Source organism: Quercus suber, unplaced genomic scaffold, assembly GCF_002906115.3.
Source record: "Quercus suber isolate HL8 unplaced genomic scaffold, Cork oak 2.0 scaffold_49, whole genome shotgun sequence".
Lineage (NCBI taxonomy): Eukaryota > Viridiplantae > Streptophyta > Magnoliopsida > Fagales > Fagaceae > Quercus > Quercus suber.
Window position 1 is genome coordinate 1,390,967 of NW_027069514.1, and position 19,150 is coordinate 1,410,116.

The 19,150-nt window shown below is 34.5% G+C and overlaps 2 protein-coding genes across 5 annotated transcripts; one reads left to right on the plus strand and one right to left on the minus strand.

Moving 5' to 3' along the window:
- Window positions 1-6,355: 6,355 nt before the first annotated feature.
- On the plus strand, window positions 6,356-7,155 carry LOC112014136 (uncharacterized). Its single transcript, XM_024046520.2, has 2 exons — window positions 6,356-6,653; window positions 6,836-7,155. Exons 1-2 carry the CDS (start codon window positions 6,462-6,464, stop codon window positions 6,968-6,970), a joined length of 327 nt encoding a protein of 108 aa, XP_023902288.1. The 5' UTR covers window positions 6,356-6,461; the 3' UTR covers window positions 6,971-7,155.
- Window positions 7,156-7,232: 77 nt separating this feature from the next.
- On the minus strand, window positions 7,233-12,681 carry LOC112014132 (uncharacterized). 4 transcript variants are annotated; one of them, XR_010628357.1, is made up of 8 exons: window positions 12,404-12,681; window positions 11,395-11,820; window positions 11,245-11,297; window positions 10,462-10,499; window positions 9,909-10,227; window positions 8,868-9,184; window positions 7,671-8,462; window positions 7,233-7,550 (listed from the first exon to the last, which is right to left on the minus strand). XR_010628357.1 is itself a non-coding variant. In XM_024046515.2 (7 exons), the coding sequence occupies exons 1-7, from the start codon at window positions 12,414-12,416 to the stop codon at window positions 7,868-7,870; spliced, it is 1,758 nt and encodes a 585-aa protein (XP_023902283.1). In that variant the 5' UTR covers window positions 12,417-12,681; the 3' UTR covers window positions 7,596-7,867. The 4 variants fall into 4 exon arrangements, 2 of the variants coding, with proteins under 2 accessions (XP_023902283.1, XP_023902282.1); XR_010628356.1 differs by having other exon boundaries at window positions 7,233-7,568; XM_024046515.2 differs by lacking the exon at window positions 7,233-7,550 and having other exon boundaries at window positions 7,596-8,462; window positions 11,395-11,817.
- Between the last annotated feature and the right edge of the window lie 6,469 nt (window positions 12,682-19,150).

Consider the following 19,150-nt stretch of genomic DNA (forward strand, 5'->3'; position numbering starts at 1 on the left):
CAACTGGATCAAGGGCTTAATCAAGAAATAAACTCTGCAACATAAGGAGAGAAGCTTCTAATTGGAGTAGGACAGTTTTTGGAAGAGTGGAAAGTGAGATTAAGAGGAAACTTGCACACTAACAAGAGATACAGAACACCATAACAACACCAGATGATATGAGAAGGGAGAGATGCCTCAAGGAAGATGTAGGGGAATTGTTAAATAGGGAGGAACAGATGTGGGCTCAAAAAGCAAGATGTAATTGGACATTGTTTGGGGATAGAAACACAAGATACTTTCAAACAGTGGTTAAGCAGAGAAGAGCTAGAAGCTAGATTTTGCACATAAAGGATGGGGAAGGGAACTTAACTAATAGTCCAAATGAAATTGAAGATGTTTTGGAGAACCACTTTAGGTCCTCATATGAAGATCCAAACCCACCTAGTGTTAATAGCATACTGTAGACACTCGATTTTGTACCCATAATTTAATCTAGGCAGATGACTAGAGTGACCATTCATATACCCAAAAATTAGAGTTGCATTACATGCATTAATTTATTCATTGCATATCATAGAAATGATATTGAGATTCTAACAGTCGCGACGGTATGTGCAATTTCCAAATTGAACCGTCGGATTGAAAGATATCACGTGATCAAGTTCGCACGGTCTATATGCATTTTGTTTGGGTGGAGTCAATCACATATGATTAATTTAAATTAATTCTAATTGATTTGAAAATTAAAATTAATTAAATAATTTGTAATTGGTTGTTTGTTAGTGTCAAAAATAGGCCTACTTACATGGGAATAAAATGGATAATCAGATGACAAAGAAGTTGTAGATAATCAAGTTTTTTTTGGAATATTTATCTACAAGATAATTACCACTTTAAAGACCTAAATATCAAGAAAAATGGATTAATTTTTAGCGTACGGATTAAAAATGCGTCTAGATACGATTCCTGGCTAAAAAAATCGTCAAAAAAGAAGTCCAAAATGAACTAAAACTCAAATGTGGGTCTGACACCCAAGAAGGCCATTCAACACTCTTGGAGTGTTGATCTGCACATAAGAAGTGTCGATTGGCCCAAATTTGCGGCCTGGCCCGGTGACTTCCTGATTAAGATAATCCTATCTTTTTCAACTTTTTAGAGATAAGGACACATTCCAATTTGTATCTGACCTCATTCAGCATCCTAGCCTCTATAAATAGGAGAAACAAATCAGAAATAAGGGCTCTTCTCTTCTGAATTTTCAATTAATGTTACGTTAAAGACGTTCTGAAGGCTTTTGCTTTAGGAAATTCTTTTTTGTAAGCAAAATATTTTAGACCTCAAAGAGATGAATATACTTCTTTGATTTCTAAAATATTCATTCATTAGAAGAATATGCACATGTAAGAGGTATTTTGTTTTTATTTGTTTCTAAAAACAGGTCTGATTTTTTCTACAAAACAAATCCCAATTTTTTTAACCTCTAAAAACATATCTGATTCTTTTTACAAACCAAGGTTTTTTTTTTTTTTTTTTTAACCCTTCACATAAACAGATTTGATTTTTTTACAAACCAAGTCTTAGGTTTTTAATTTTCAAAACAGATCTGAATATTTTAAAAGAGGACATTATTCATAAGGCAAAATTATTTAAATTATTTTTTGTCAAGTGTTTGTCATGTGTGTTCAAGATATCATTCAATAGCATGCAAAAAAAGGTATATTGGCTATTAGAGTTTAGAAGACCAGACTTTGCCTAGGCAGAATGGATGCCTAACACCTTTCCATACTGTAACCTAGCCCCCGAGCTTAGGATTTTTGGATAGGTAGATTAGTGTTTTGTCTTTTAATTTTGGTAGATTGTAACTAGGACTAAAGCTTTGTATTCTTTTGCATAGATTGTAAATAGGACCCAAAGCCTTGTAAGGTTAATTTACTAAAGTTGTATTTTTCTTTATTTAATCAATGACAACGAAGTATTTTGATCATGTAATTTGTATTTATTTTTTCTTATTTTTTTGTATAAAAAATAAGTGGCGACTCCACACCACTTACCCAAAAAGAGATGTGCTCTTAAATGCACCCAAATCTCTTTTTTAAGAGCACCCAATTTTCCTGTCTCTCACAATGTCAACTCCACTAGGGATGTCGAGGCCTAAGCTTCATGTTAGACTTTAAGTAACTAACTATATGCCCTTGTCTTTTGCATGATATTGTTGTTTGTTTGATTATGTCTTGAGATGTTTGTATGATTTTATTTATTTGTTTTTGTTGCTATGTTGGTTGTTAAGAGCTTTCCCTGATTGTCATAATTTGTGCTATCAAAACAACAAATATGAATGCACCGATCTCAACATATGGTGGTTGTAACCATGGATCACCAGTCTTCATTAGATTCGGATACTCAATGGTGAACTCACCAACTCATAGCCCAAAGTTACTAGATCATTTCTTGTTGAGTACAAAGGATATACCATGTCGTTTGGACCAACATAATGTTCATTACATTACAAGTTGGGAGGTGTAACGTCCTAGCTATGGGAAACATTGAAACAACAAACCCACCTTACAATGTAATGACTTAGAACCTACCCTTAAGTCGTTCCATGTTAAAATTGCATTGCATTGTTGTATGTGTTTGTTTGGTTGGTTGATTGATGTAGATGGGGATCTAACTTTGATTGACCCAACTGAGCCTTTTCTTAAGGGAGAATCTGGAAAAGCTTAGATGGAAGACTCCAAAGAGAACCCAAGACTGGCACTCAAGCTTGTAGTTCCAATTCCAAGCCGCATCATGGTATTGAAGCTTGTGAGCATAGAAGACACTCCACTGCTGTAACATCACAATCTCGTATTCGACCTACATAACAATCCGAGCCACAAGAAGTCTGAAGACTCCATCATTATGGCGAAAGGGGGGGAACATCTGAACACTAAAGAACCCATAAACACTTAAGAGTTACTGAACACGATGGTAGCTAGTCAAATTCAGCTGAGAGAGTACATGAACCTCATGGTACAACAATTTCAGAACCTAAAAAGTGGCCAAGAGGAGAATAAGACTGACCATAATTCCCCAACCATGAAGGGTGAGAAGAAGATCAACAAGAGGATAAACAAGATGGAAGAGATGATCAAGAGAGCTCACAAGATGGAGGACCTCATGAACTACCAATCACTCTCACTTTTCCCTGATGTGAGTCTATCTCCCAAGTTCAAGATGCCAACCTTGGACAAGTTCGATGAGGCTGGCAATGCAACCCCTAAAAGCAACTTAAGAACTACTTGCTCAAATGTTCCAAAACACCCTAACTGAGCCACTCTTAGGTGGTTCCTCAATCTAAATGATGCTAGAGTAAGGAGTTGGGAGGACATCTGCCGTGAGTTTCACAATCAATACAAATACAACATAAAAGTGGATGTAACAAGGAGAGATTTGGAGACCATGAAGCAAGACCCGTAAGAATCTTTCTTTACCTTCATTACCAAGTGGAGGTCCAAGGCGGCACAGATGATGAATAGGCCAAGTGAAGAAGAATAATTAACCATTGTTGTAAAAAACTTATTGCCTGTATACCATAAATATTTTTTTGCCCAGTATTTTCCTAATTTTAAAGCTTTGATTGCTGCTGGAACCCAAATTAAGGATGCAATAAATAATGACACTATAAAGAATAAGGACCCACCAAGGTTTAAAAAGAATTTGGGATCTAGTTCTAAAACTACAGAAGTTTCTAATATATACAAAGATGATCCTTACTAACTTATTTCTCCTATTGCCCCCGTGCCAATATTACAAGGGCCACCTCCAAGGCCTAAGAGGGAATTTCATGAGTTATACATGCCCGTGAGTAAAGTGTTTGAAAAACTAAAAGCAAAAGGGTCACTAAAACCCTTAGACCCAAGACCAATCCCAAACTCATTGCCCGCAAGATTTGATGTGACTAAGAGATGTGCCTACCACCAAAGCCCTAGCCATGATACTGACAAGTGTTTTGGACTTCGTCAAGCAATTCAAGACTTAATAAATAATAAGGTGATCATACCGCCTACAAGGCCTAGCGTCACTAATAATCCCTTGCCCAATCACAATTTTGGGAGAAGACCAAGAATTAATTACTTGATGACTGAAGAGGAAAGTGAAGAGGACCCGTCGTTAAAGAAGTTACTTATTCTAAGTTGTTTGATGATGTAAAAACCAATAATGGGGTATATATAGAAACATTAGTTACTCTTTACAAGGACAAACAAATGCATAATCTAACAAACTAGATTTCATACTTGATTAACGGAATGATAATTTCATGTTTGTAAATGTGTTCCGCCTCACGAAGTATCTAGGAGTAGCATCACGAAGTATCTAGGAGTAGTCTTGTGTGATCTTGTAATCTAATAATTGTGACTCATTGCAATATTAATAATATAGTTTTTTGTTTCTCTTTTATTGGTTGATTTGTATTTTTGAAAGTCTTATTAGTTCAGGTAGTAGCAGAGCTTATACTTTTGATGAGAAGGTCTACCTTGCATGTAGTGTCTTAGTACAAACAACTCATTTAGAATTAATCTATGCCCTTAATTAGCAACTTGGAAGATATATCCACCTAGTCACACAACGTAAGGCTCTAAATGAGCCAAGCTTTGTTGAGTAGTACATATTCAAGATTGGCTTGTTAATAAAAGTCAAAAAGTTCAACTCGGCTCGAGCTAGTGATAAGCCTAAAATAATGTTTGAGCTTGAGCTCATAGGAAAGCCAAAATGCTTAAGCTTGGTTTGGCTTGGTTTGTCTTGATTAATTAGTCAAGACAAGCTTAAGCTTAATATTAAGCTCATGATTAATATTAAGCTTAAGCTTAATATCAAGCTCAAACTCAAGCATAGGTTAAGCTTTTGAGTTTGAGATCTAAGAATATTACATTATCAAATACTTATATCTCCAAAATCATGTTAAAAAAAGAAAAAAAAAAATAGCATACTCATTTTATCATGCTTCTAGTCCCACTTATGATTAACCATTATTCAAATTACAACTTTACATAATTAAAATCCATCCATTTGTCCTTCCTTGTTTATACTTTCAGTAGTTGTTCAAAATACAATTTTTACATTCATATTAGATGATGAAGATTAAAAAAAAAGACATGTTTGTAATTATTATGAATAGGAAAAAACTAACATGTATTATAACTTTACATTAGATGGTTGATAGGGAAGGATCATACATAGTCCACTTGTGGGGGTTGGGCCCATAAGACTTATGGAAGCCCACTTAATCAGAACCTAAACTAGGGCCCCAGGGCCCATTAGAGGAACTAAGTATTGTATGCGTGGAGGGAGTTAACTCCAAGCCTTATCACAATAAGCCTAACCCTAAGATCGAGATGACAGGTCAAAGGGACAACTCTCCGAGGAAGTCTTAAGTGACCAGCAATGAGGGAAGTCGGGATAGGACGTGTACATAGTGAGGTCAGTAATCGAGGGCTAGTAGTGTCATTGGGAAAATTCGCTGCCGAATACTATTTGGCGTCTAGAACAAGTTTCAAGAGAATCCTCTAAAGTTGTGAGGATTCCTTGGGATTCTGATGAACGTGGGAATACATGTGAAGTGGGAGAATAATGATGATCATCCCACTAACAAGAGACTATAAAAGATGAAAGAAGGTGAGTAGAAAGAGGTTGGAAAATTTCTAGGGAGTGAGATACAGAGAGAAAAACACAAGGAAACACTGGGGAACTGAGGGAAACCAGAGAGAGTGTCTTGGATTGAGGCTTGGAGAAGACTAACTAGACGAAGTTTAGAACCCAATTGGTAGGATTTTGAGATAGCCCATATAGAAATAAATTGGGGGCCCAAATACTATCACCTAAGCAGCATTAAGTGTATATATATATATATATATATATAACTATAGTCTAAAGTAGTGCTTGGTCAGTATAGAGAGAAGGAAAAAAATTAAGACAATAAATAATGGTCTCATGTTGGTTATGTCATTATAAAGATATGTATAATGAGTTTATTTAGTAAATATATATAAACTTATAAATAAGTTTATATTTGAATTATTTGTATCAAATTTTATAGCCCACGAGCTTATCCGTGAACAATTTTTTTAACTTGAACTTAGCTTGTTTGTTAAACAAGTTTTAATCCAACTCTCAAACTTATCTATAAACAAACAAATGTGCAAGAAACTTTTTATGGAGACCACCCAAATGCCACTCCAGAACAAAGCAGAGATATACAGAGGATGCCACGTGATGAATGAATTTTGAAGACACGTAGCCGCTGTGCTCGCATGCCTCTAAAATAAATAATGCAACAATTAATTTCCAATTAGCTTGACGTTGACATGAGATATTGCGTTTCAACTTCCAGATGCTACCATTTCTTTCCACTAGTTTCTAGTTCTACCCCAGTTCAATTAATTAATATAACAAAAAGCTAACTGACTCTCTATAGCGTATAGATTATAGAAGACAAGAAGATGCAGCAGCAGCTAGGAAGAATGAGAGTCATGGTTGGGGCGTTGTTAAGGCCGGCTCAGACTCTGACTCTGACTCGTGGCCCCGGCCCTGTCAGCCACCTTGAACATGAGCAGCTGCGGTTCATGGGAATTAAACCGCCCACACGTGCTGCAGTTCATGGAACAAGGCTGCCCGTCGCTGACACCCTCAACGTAGGTGCTTTTTAGTACTCTCTCCTCAATTCTTAATTTGCATATATTTATCTATATGTCTCATTCATTTCTATTCATAAAGCATATATGCAGGCAGGAGATAAGAGTTTACCAAAAATACATCATATATATGCTAATTTCTATGTTTATTTACTATTTTTTTTTAATGGGTGCTTGAGCAGAGAGAGGAATTGGAAGCGGAGATTAACAAAAGGAAAGAAGAGATAGAAAACAAGAGAAAAGAGGTGGAGAAGACTGTGGACTCTCAACTCAAACTCTCCGATCATGACTCTTCTAATAAATCTCCTGTTGATTGACATTTTATTATTATATATATGCTAATTAATCCTCAGCTTCGCATGTTTGTATCTGAATTCTGAAAAAGAGACGGATTAAAATTATCCATATCCTATGTTCTTATCTCATGAACCAAATATGCCATGCTTCATATTTAGATTTTGCTTGTAAATTTTAATAACCAGTGTAAGGCTTGAGAGGAAAATTTCAGCAGTTCGATTTTTTTTTTTTTTTTTTTTTTGAAGCCAAATAGTTTGATTAGTTGCATCAAAGAATAATTCACCAATTCAGACATTTTGATATGTTCTTCAAAAGTACTGAAGCCAAAACAGAAGCTTGATAATGAAGAAAGAGCAAGAAGAATGAGATGTAGCTTAACCCATTGAACATTTGAACAAACAATTCAGCTACCATATGTATATATATAACCAACTGCACTCTGCAATCGCATCCCCCAGAAGACCAAAATCAGCTAACAGCTTTGCCTGCAATGTAGCAATTATCATTATTTACCAGTAAGTTTCTACTTTTTATGGCTTGGAGGTCCTTGTGCCTCCACGGTCCACATGGTTGTTAAGTATGAATCCCACTGAAGAAGCCCTGTGTACCACAGCATGCCTTGTCATAAACGAGCCATTTGAGAGATTAGAAAAAGAGGGAAATATATGTAGAAGCTAAATTGAACGTGAATACAAACTATAATGTTATTACGACTCTTACCTAATCTACATTGGCAGTTGGCACTAATATTGCTTAAAAAACTGCAGCATCCAACTTTGAGCCTTTAAACTAAGATGGCAAAGGCCTTTTGGTTGGAACTGCTGTGATCAAGACTTGCATAATACATTCATATGTTCAAAGAACGGAGATAACAGTTACATAATAAAAAAAAAATTATGATGTTTCCTGCACCAACGCTAAGCTTCTTCTGCCACTTCAATAAGCCTCCCACGAACCCATTTTTTTGTTACGGGAACCAATTTAGGTGTTTCCTCTTTCAGGGACTCAACCTCGGTTCCATTTAATAGAGGGTCTTTTCGACATTCACCATAACCATTTGGTTCTGCCAGGTCCAAGTCATTCTTCGAACATGATTGCTTCATTAGACTATCAAAACCAAACGGGGACGAGCCAGAACCACTGAAGCTTGATGGAAGAAGTTCCTCCTCTTTATTCATTAACTCATGTAAGGTGAACTTGCTGAAGTTGAAGTCGTCATCCTTGCTTGGCACAATTGGAGTCCCATTTACTTCTCTCAGGTCTGCATGGTTCAGAACTTCAATTTTTGCGCTTGAATCCTTATCAACTTGGCTAATCAGATTGTCCGAGGCAATAGAAGGGAAACTGCCATTCTCATGGGAACTGATCTGACCAGTCTTTATGGATTCAATTGATTGGATTGCTTCGGCTATAAGTTTTCTGGTTTCCATTAGGGAAGCTCGAGCAATAGGGCTCTTTGTTGCAGCAATCTCAAGGGCCTTGGCAGCCTTCTCAGCTTCCGCAATCAATAGCCTGCAGATTGTGACATAAAACCAGTGTAGATTTTTCATGAATTTCAAAGTAGCTAATGATAATGGCAGTCAGAAATGAGAAATATGAAGCCCTTGAATGCAGATGGGTTCATTCAGACTAACATTATTTTTTTCAGTAACTAGTTAAAAATAGAATAATAATAACATTGACAAAGGTTTGATCAGGAAAAGCAATAGCATTAGTCTCAGACCATTAAACTATTTGGAAGTGATGACTCGATCTGGTTGGCCATTAATCCTCCATGACTCTTTTCTTTTTCTTGTTTCTTTCTTTGAGAAGACTTTATGACTTAATTGTGCTGGCCAAATGTCTCCTATTTTCAATTGATTCAATATTTCTGTACTAAACCCATTCAAGTTTGAGAGTAGAAACATATGAACTTACCTTGCTCGTTCAATGGCTTCCATTTTCTTTGTTTCTACAACTGCTCTCTTTGCTCTGATGTTTTTTATCATCTCCAGCTTAGAACTCACCAGGGGATCTTTGTAAAGGGGTGCACTATTTCTCCTCAACCTTAAATGCTTATTTTGGATTTTAGCCTCACCCTCAGAAGAGTTACTCGTATCACTATCCTCCTTCTTCATAGGGCTCCTTTTAGACATTCGTGTACCATCACTTGGCCTTCTCCTTGACTTTCTTTCGGCACCAGGTTCTATGCCATGATATTTAGCCAAGCCAGAACAAACCCGATTACGGTAATCCTGATAAAATGCAACAAAATACATTTTGGAGAAGAAATTGTTCAGGTGCACAGTTAATGTTACATAGAATAACTACAAAGTAGAATTGATACTAACTAGTATCAGTTTGAGTCACAAGTGAAACTTGGCTTCTTGGGAAATTTGACAGAATTTCTGTGTATCCCAATGTTTTGAGCCAAACTAATAAGTAGGCTGCAGACAATTGGTCTAAGGGAGAACAAAAGACTGATAGCCTAGAAGGGAAGAGGTTGAAAAAATGAAAGTATAACACATAGTTGTACAGCTCAAATACCATTGAGATGCATTCAGAACATCTGTCTTAACCTCTTTATGAAGGTTGGACAGTGTTGGACAAGAAATTGGAATATTTCAGGTTTAGGTTGGAGAAATAGGAAAACATTAAACACAATTGTCGTGTTTAGAACCAACTTAAATTTTAGAATAAGTTTGACAAAAAAAAAAAAATCAGCACCCTTTAAATTTTTTCAGTTGAAAGATCTTGTTTTTCCACTTGGAGATGTGGAGAGCATTATGAAACTTGGCTTTTACAATAAGGATTTATCAGTTTAGCAAGGAATCAATACCGTGCTCAAGGGACTTAGGTGCAGTTTTGTTATGAGTTATGACCCTCAAGACAACCCATTATCTAAATGGGGAGTTCCAAGGTAGGACCTGCCTAGTAAATTTCATGCAACCACTTCTAGATACCATTGTAAGTACTCACAGGATCAGCCCATTTTGCAGAGATGGCTTCTGCAATTTTCCTCCTTTGCTCAAGGGACTTAGGTGCTCTCTTGCTACCTTTCGGTCTCTCCATCATTTTCCTTCGTTCAACACTCTCCACCCACTCTTGCTTGAGCTGCACATTCAAGATCTTGTAGGAATCCCACTGCAGCTCTACCTCACCAACAAAGCCTCGTCTAGAAGCTTCTGCAATCAGGTTCTGCCACTCAAAGTAGCAATTTTCCTGCACCGTGAGCCTCTCTCGTCGCCTTTGCCACCCCATTCGTACTCCAACTGCAATTTTCATCCTTGTCTCTTCGCTGTACAATCATTGAAAATTTAAAAGAAAGAAAAGAGTACATTGTGAATTGCTATGGAGGGAAATATTATGAATTCATGAACTTCGATGTCTGTCATGGACATTAAAGATCCTAATACAAGCTGAACAAAGGCTTATAAGATACTTAAAATGATTGAGACTCCGCTAAGAATCTAAGAGAAAAATGCTTATGGTACAACTAAGTCCCTAATAAACAAGATGGCAGAAGACCTACCTCTGAGCATGTCCAAGGTTCATTAACTTCATTTTGACCTGCACATCCAAATTTGTTAGAAGAATAAGCAATGCTACTTTTGTCCCTAATGGACTGTATTTATGAAAAATGATAGCTTGAAAACCTCTCACATTATGAGCATCAAATGCATAATCTGTTGGACATCTCATAATATAAAATCAAGGCACTGATCCTACTAATTGGGTTGACCATCTAAAACATCATCTCAAAAATTGTCCAAGGATACTAGACTTAAAAAAGCTTATTTAAATTTAAAAAGGTGTTAATGCTTCATTTTGGAAAAACCTAGAGATGGCTTGCCAGGTCAAGACAAAACCCAACCTCAAAAAGACCCAAAGCAACTCTTTAAAACAAATATTATAGAGTTTGTTGCTTACTATTTCATAATAGTGTGTACATTAATTGGTATTAAGTCCAGCATTAAGTATTGAACAAGTCGCGGACACCTTGAATCAACTCAAAAAATTAGTTTATAAGCAGAATATTTACAACTACACCTAGCCATCTCATCATGGTGTAGCATGAAAAGTTTATCTTATTCAAGGATAGATGTACAAATTAAATGATCAATCACCACACACCCCACATGTGTGCAATAAGATAAGTGTGTGTCCAGTTAACCATTTAAATGACGAAACAGACGCATTCAAAACATCCAGACTCAAAAATTTAGAAAAAGATCCGCCTATATAAAGGTCTTCATTTTAAACAGACTAAGGTCACTTTGAAATTACATGTAAAATTACTCTTACATGACATCACCTTAGGATCCTGCATCGCGAGCTTTGTTCTCTCTTTGATCCGTTGAAGGGTTTCTGCCAATGAAATGAATCGTTAAGCTATTGGAAAAACACAATAATGTAAAAAGGACTTATAAACACATAGGCCAGGCTCTATTTAACATATTGTTACCAGCACTGTGCTTCCTGCCTTTGTTCCATGGCGTGTTCCCCTTATTTGCTTTAGATATTCTCATTCTTCTCAACCTCTCTCTCTCACCCAATTCGTTTGAGTCTTCAACAAGTTGAATTGTCGGGAGACCGGAATTGGCACCAACCTGTGAAACATCATAACCCTTCTGTCCATTTTCATTCTGAACCAATCCTTTGGTCTCAAGAGTTGCAACTGCATTGATTCGGAGTCTACCCCTTCGTACCTCAAGGTTCTTCACACTAAAGAATAGTTCTTTAGCTAAGCCTAAGGATTTCCAAGCACATGACAATCTTTTCTCATTCGCCAAGGTAAATGAAGTTGACGATAGTTTACCATGACTACAAATTTGAGCCCTGTGCATACACAAATGACTTTGGAAGGCAGGCTGCGCAGCAGCAATCTCTGCTAACAGAAGCAAAAATAACAGAGACGCCCTCAGTGAGTATCATCAAGCGGAAAAACAAGTGCAAAGACTCTGCATAACAGTTATGAACAATTGTAGATTCAAAATCTAACCAATAGGCAATTACACTCAACCAAGTTTCTTATGAGTTGCTTGCTTTATGAGGTACTAAATTATGTTAAAAGCAAGTTTTCTGGTTTCATTCACATAAGCAATTCATGGAGATAAAACTCTCAAAACAAAGTTGAGTGCTTGGTCTCATGGACAAAGTCCGGAGATGAGAGAAAAATGAACAAGACAGTGAATTGGGTTTTCAACTTAAATAAATAAAAAGAAAAACTTTGAACTGAATTCATAAGGAATTGTAAAGTGAAGTTGTAGACAGAAGAAACAATCTGAAAATAAAGTTGAGTGGTCTCATGGGCAAACTCCAGTAACAGGAGAAAATTAAACAAGACAATGAATTGGGTTTTCAACTTAATTTAATAAAATAAAAAGAAATTTGAATTGAATATATACACAAAGGAAATGAATGTGAAGTTGGAGATAGAAGAAAACAAAGAAAAGTAGAAGAGAGAAGAGTACCTAGTAAAGGCATGGGAGCTCATTCAGCCAATTTCAAGAGCTTAGTGAAAAAGAGAGAGTGCATAGGCATAGCATTTGTTAAGTCAGTATTTTGGGTTTCAGGGGATAGTAAATTAGTAATCTTTCCTTGTTAGTAACAACAACTATTGTATTTGGTATTGGTAGTACTAGTGGGAGGGACACACAATCTGAGTCAAAGGAACACACTGCGAGAGAGAGAGACAGAGAGAACCACACAGTGTGCAGGTGCTGGATAACGAAAAAACGATGATGCTTGCTAGTCGCTAGTGCCTAATGCCTATTGCAATTTGCAGCCCATAAATAAAAAAGGCCACACAAACATCCTCAAACCATAAGAAGGCCAACCCATATATATTTTGGGCCTCAAGCTCCGCAGGTTCAGGGCCTTCCCAATTTAGGTTAACCCAAAAAGAAAAGTTTTCTTCTTCTTTTATTACGAGGCTATTTCAATACAATTCACCTGTTGAAATAAGTTTTTATTTTGTGGATTAGTTTTTAAGTTACTAAAAATTTTACCATATAAAATTTTCAAATTGATGTGGCACTTAATATAATTGGTGGGCTTTAACTTTCTAATAAATAAGTGTTTGAATTAATTTTTTCCGTGATTGTAAGTTCTAACATCACCCATTTTATGTTGTTTTTATATAGTTGAAAGTCACGTTAAGAAGAGAAAAAAAAAATTTATTTTATTAATTTTTGCAAATTTGTATTGAAAAACCAAATAAAAATTGGTCTTTGCCAACAAATAATGTACCCCATTCTCTACATTCAAAAAGCTCACAGCTATATTATCTACAAAAAGTTGTTGTTACACATAATCTTCACATGTGACCATTCTTCAATGGTGCATTTGGATTTATACTTGGATAATTAAAATCCAAATATTTGTTTAAAAATTTTAAAAATGTCAAGAATTTGGATTTGATAAATAAAATCATCAAATTTGAAATAACACCTAAAATCAATGAATTTGAAATTAAAGCATTTCACATCTACTAAATTAAAATCTAAATCCAAGTTTCCAAAAGCAACCACCTTGTATTCATCATGAAAACCTGTATACAACTAAGTTGAATACATTAAGGATTACGCATTCCAGGTTTGACAGCAATCCTCGTTAGCATTAGCAAATTTGACCCAACGCAGTAAATATAACAACTCCCTCTACTAGACTACTATGAACTCGATCCCACCAGTCAAGGCATGCCCAACACAATAGGCTTTCAACCTAATTATATTTACACAGCAAGCCAAATTGGCCTTATCCTAATAGATTAATAGATCAAATCATCTGTATCAAAAATGTTCACAGCTACTTTATCTACAAATTAAAGGTGCTGATACACGTAGTCTTAACATGTGACAATAGTATTAATTTTACCCCACATACAACATGAATCCCTTTATAAAACACAGTCAAATACACTACAACTACTCATTTCAGGCTAACAACAGACCACTTTAGCTACTTTGATAGAATATGACAATAAAAAATAACTCCCTTTACAATGAATTCGACCCCATCGGCCACGGCATGCCTAGCACAATTAGGGTTACACCATAGACCTCTATTAATTAAGGGTAGATGGCGATGTGAAGGGGAAGAAGGTTTCTTCGGCTGGTTGGGATTGGATTATTTGGTTATTTGCCACGAAAATCCACCATCCAACCAATTACATTTGGATTTAGCACATCAAAATCAGCCTCCATTTGAATGAAGCTGCCAAAACCATCCAAACCTGGTTGGTTTGGGTTGGGCCAGTCAAATTAGGTTGCTGGTCAGATATGTGGACAGTACTGATATATATAGACCATTTTACGGTTAGAAAATAGTTAGAAACAATCCCCAACTCTCACAAAAATTTTAAATGTCAAGTAGTGCTACTCACGACAATAAATTCTATAGAAACAATTTTTACACAATCTTGCATGTCCCTTAGTTGACCGAGTGTCTTACAAGAATATAATAACCGTCAAGCACAAACTTTTATATGACCCTTGTTAGACTCCCGATCAATTGAGGCTTCGACTAACCACCGGGCCTAGTTGCCTAAGTGGTACCCGGTACCCTATGTGGCCGCTAACTCGGGGTTCAATCCCCCGCAATAACAAATTACCCAGCAAAAAAAAAAAAATTTTGAGGCTTTGACTAACATTTTTACAAAAACACAACAAATGCAATTTTCACTTGTTTTCCTGTGTTTGTTTCACTCACTCCTACAAAGATACAATAATACTCTTACACTACCAAAGTGGGATCAAATAACATTCTTCTACCACAAAAGTGGAATTAAACTTGCATTACAATCTACCTAATTATACAAAATATCCAACAGAATTGATAACATTACTAAGTTATAAAACTTTTTTTTAATACAAAACATAATAGATTTTAGGAGTCAATTTAAACTTGGTACATCCATTTTCACATCACATGAGCCTTACAATAAGTTTTTTCTTTTCTTTTAATAATTCGATGTTTACAACAATGAGGACAATTTGATAATTATGATAGTTATTCATATATATATATATATATTACATGGAACTATTAAATATATAATTATGATAATTATTAATAAATATTTAATATGATTGTGTTGTTTATGAACTTATCTATTCTATCTATGGGGCCTGATAATCTGACAACCTTGGCCCATCTCATATCCAGCCCAAGGCCCATGCCGAGGACCAAGGAATGTCCGAGAAGGAACACACGTAGCACAAGTTGCCAGGAAACGTTGCCGAGGATGATGTCATCCTCGGCCAGCCGAGACCGTTGGGAGAAAAAGTAATCAGCCATCAGGAACGGCCCTCCTAAGCATCCAATTAGAGAAAGGGCAAGTGCAACGTGTCAGCCATGGAAACATGGTGGAGGAGCAAGTCCAGGATGAACTGTCACCTCTACATTAAATGCCCTCAACTAACATTCTGACCGCATTAATGAGGAGATGACCCCTAAACAGCGCTGCCTTGGTTGCCGCAACCCACAGGAAGGATGGGAAGGAGGCTGATGGGACAAGCACTCAAATAGCAGCGTGGTTGATCAACAAATGTGGGGCTAGAATCAGTTGAGGAGGGGGATATATAATGTGAGGAATCCCTCTAAAAAGGGGGGACGAAAAAAGAGGAGGGCAACCTGTATTCTCCTAGAAACGATTGTAACCAATCAGGAAGGAAGTAATAAGAACCGCAAGCACCTGAGAAAAGGGCCGAGGAGCACCATTTGCGTATTTTAATCCACGTTGATGCCATTCAACCCACATGCAACCATGCCTAGACGTTGCATCCCTCACTTGGGTCTAGTTCTTGATCCCGCTCTCTACAAATTCATTGTAATAGGCTAACTAGACTTGAGTCCACTCTCTCAACAGTAGAAGTACTCAAACCAGGTCCCTACACTATCTTTTATAGAAAATAGGATGTAATAAGATTTTAATTGAAAGTTTAAGTATAAAATAGAATATAAATTCAATTAAAAATATATAATAAAAGAGATTAAATTCTATAAGAATGTGGTGTAAAACTCATGTTTTATCCCTCCAATTCCAACATGTCACATCATCTTATTACATATTTAAAAATAAGTACAACCACACCCAATCAACACTAATACGCCCATAACCAGTGCGCATTCTTAAAGCGATGGTCACTCCATAAGTATAAGTATTTGTGAAATGTGGGGGGGGCAATGGCCAGAATTCAAGTCTCTAGGAGGGAACTTCACACACATATACACTATTTAGATTAGGTTAGAGTAGAATTTCTATCTTGTATATAAATAATAATAATAATAAACTCTAATACCCATATATAAATCCAACCAAATTAGGAGTTTATTGAAATGTGATTAGGTGTGGTGGGATGTATTGAACTTTAAGCAAAATGTTGATGTGAGAATTTTTTATCGAATAGTATAAAATATAAGTTTTACACTCCATCCTTACCAAATTCAGACTCATATTAGAATATTGACATGAAAAATTTTAAGAATTAAAAAAATTTGCCACAAGAGTATTTAATTTAATATATTAATTGACATTGATATGTTGCCATAACAGTTTCAACTTTCAACCATATTATTGTTCTCTAAATAAAATTACAGAGAAATTAGACAATTTTTCTCAAGTGTCAGAAATGAAATTTTTTTAAGGGAAATCTAAATATGTTTCTAAAAAAAAATACACTAATTACTAAATATAGGAACTTACCTTTTTCTTTTTTGAGAGTGATATTATGATATAGGAGTTTACAATAAGTCTTGTAATGGATGTTTCCCTCTCTCTCGATCTCTCTCTCTCTCTCTTTTTGTGTGTGTTTGATATATAGTATGGATTTGTCCTACTTATATCTCACACTATGTATAGATAAACCCTACAAATAAATTCTATAATAAATTATATAAAATGAAATGTTTTGACCGGTTTTTGACATTTTTTAATGCTTTTTTATGTAAACATTTTTTTAATATTTCTTTTCTACATCATCATTTTATTATATATATTTTTAAATTTGCTTTATAGATTAAAAAATAGTATTAAACTATTCTGATTTAAATTAATTAGATCACATTGTATTTTTTGCATAAGCAACAAGATATTAATTAACGAATCCTAAAATCTATTAATAATCTTATGTCTAACGTCTAAATGTTCTTCACAATTCTAAAGGAATTAATGTCCTAAAATCTCTTGAAAACGTTTGCCTTTTGGTTGATATTATTATTATTTTATAGATTTTAGATATAATTATCTTTAAAAAAAAGATTTAACAAAATCGAAAAAGTTAAGTTTCAATATTTGAAAATAAGACATGACAACCTGTTATGGAAAAACATTATAAGATAATATATAGAAAATGCAAAAGTAAAATCCCATAAGGAACAAATTTTAGCTCTAAACATGTTTAGAGTTTTGAGCTCTAACCACTAATAGAAATTTTCTATTTATGTCCAAAATAATTTGTTTTACCAAAAACATAAGAGGGAAAGGAGATTTTTGAGAAGTCAAGGCTTCAAACGTATCCATCCCATAATTATAATATAAATATATATATATATATATATATTTTGACTTCTCAACGTTAATTGGAGAAAAACTAAAGGTATCAAAACGATACTGGTCAAATTTAATTTGAACATGTTGTTATGGACTAATTATTCTAGTTTGGACATTTGAAAAAAAAAAAAAGTCAGAATCGAATCTCACGAGTTATTTGAACAAATTTTTTCTTTTGAAGAAACAAAGTATTATTCCAAGAGAATAATATTTTAGTCAACTCTATAATTGTCTGAAAATTTAATCACAAAAAAAAAAAAAAAAAAAAAAAAAACCACGTAACATACTTATAACATGTACTTTTTCTCACGAGTCTTTGTTTAATATATTAACTAGTGAAAAGTCCGAGCAATGCACAGTACTTTTGATCATAAAAATATAAAATTTATTTGACAACAATAATTTATAAAATAAAAATTATATAAATTTTAGTGAATTTATAATTTTTAAATAAATTGTGAGAATTTTAATTTATTTTATGAAGTATTAATTACACATTGAAATACTTAAAGTAATCATAATATACATGTAATATGTAAATTATACTAAAATGTTTATGTAATGTTTATTGGGAGAAATTTATTGTCTTAAAACGTCTAAAAGGGAAATTTATTGTACTCATAATGGGCTCTAATAGGAAAAAACAGTTAGTAACCATTATTGAATTCATTAATAGGTTGGTTAGTGTTCAAATAAGAATGAGAATCATCACTGCACACTTTTGTGCGATGGTCACTCTACAAATATAAGTGCTTATGGGTATGAAGGGCAAGAACAGGGGGTTCAAGTCTCCAAGAAGAAACTTCACACACATATACAACTAGATTAGGTTAAAGTAAAATTTTATCTTGTATTAAAAAAAAATGAGAATTGAAAATAGAAAATAAAAATGTGCAAGGTAATGTTATAATCACAACTAAATCCATCATTTTATCTCAACATATCCATGTGAGTTGTAAGTGGGGGAGTTGTGGACCCACTACTTTTACACCATCACTGAATCAATTCCTAAAATCTCTTAATAATATTATATCCAATGCGCATCTAAATTTTCTTCACAATCCTAAAATCTCTCACAAGTCACAACTTCATAATGCCTCACAGAAATTGTTACTAAAAGGTGATAAGAAGTAAGAACAATTCAATCAAAAAAATTGATAAAATCAAAAGAACTATATAAACTAATCTAATAATAAAAATAAAAAAATAAAAAAAAAAATAAAAAATGAGTGTTACTAAAAACTATTACCAAAAGCTGAAAAGGATAATTTATTATTATTATTTTTTTTTTTTTTTTTTGATAAGATGAAAAGAAATAAACAAATATGGTAAGACCAAACGAGATACTTAAAATAATTCAAGCAAAAAAGCTAAAACTGAAAATAAAAATAAAAAAACAAAAAACAAAAGAAAAATTTCCATAATATATAAATTCAGATCTTCTAGATTTCTTGGAGTATAATATATAGTAATTGACAACGATATTGCCATATTAATGTTGTCGAAGTTAGGAATATTTGCTAAAAAAAATTATAGGAAATTCCATTATAGTGTACATATATAGAATTGACATTATTTATATATATATATATATATATGCATGGCATACGTGATGGGTAATACAAAGAAACAAACTGTACGAACGTTGTCCCAAAGCAAGTGGTGA

Bases quoted from the DNA above. Each gene is read 5' to 3' on its own strand.
- LOC112014136 (XM_024046520.2), top strand. From the start codon at position 6,462: ATGCAGCAGCAGCTAGGAAGAATGAGAGTCATGGTTGGGGCGTTGTTA. The intron at 6,654-6,835 runs GTAGGTGCTTTT...GTGCTTGAGCAG, and splicing joins CCGTCGCTGACACCCTCAAC to AGAGAGGAATTGGAAGCGGA.
- LOC112014132 (XM_024046514.2), bottom strand. The intron at 11,298-11,394 runs GTAACAATATGT...TTTCATTGGCAG, and splicing joins AGGCAGGAAGCACAGTGCTG to AAACCCTTCAACGGATCAAA. The intron at 10,500-11,244 runs GTGATGTCATGT...TTGGATGTGCAG, and splicing joins TCGCGATGCAGGATCCTAAG to GTCAAAATGAAGTTAATGAA.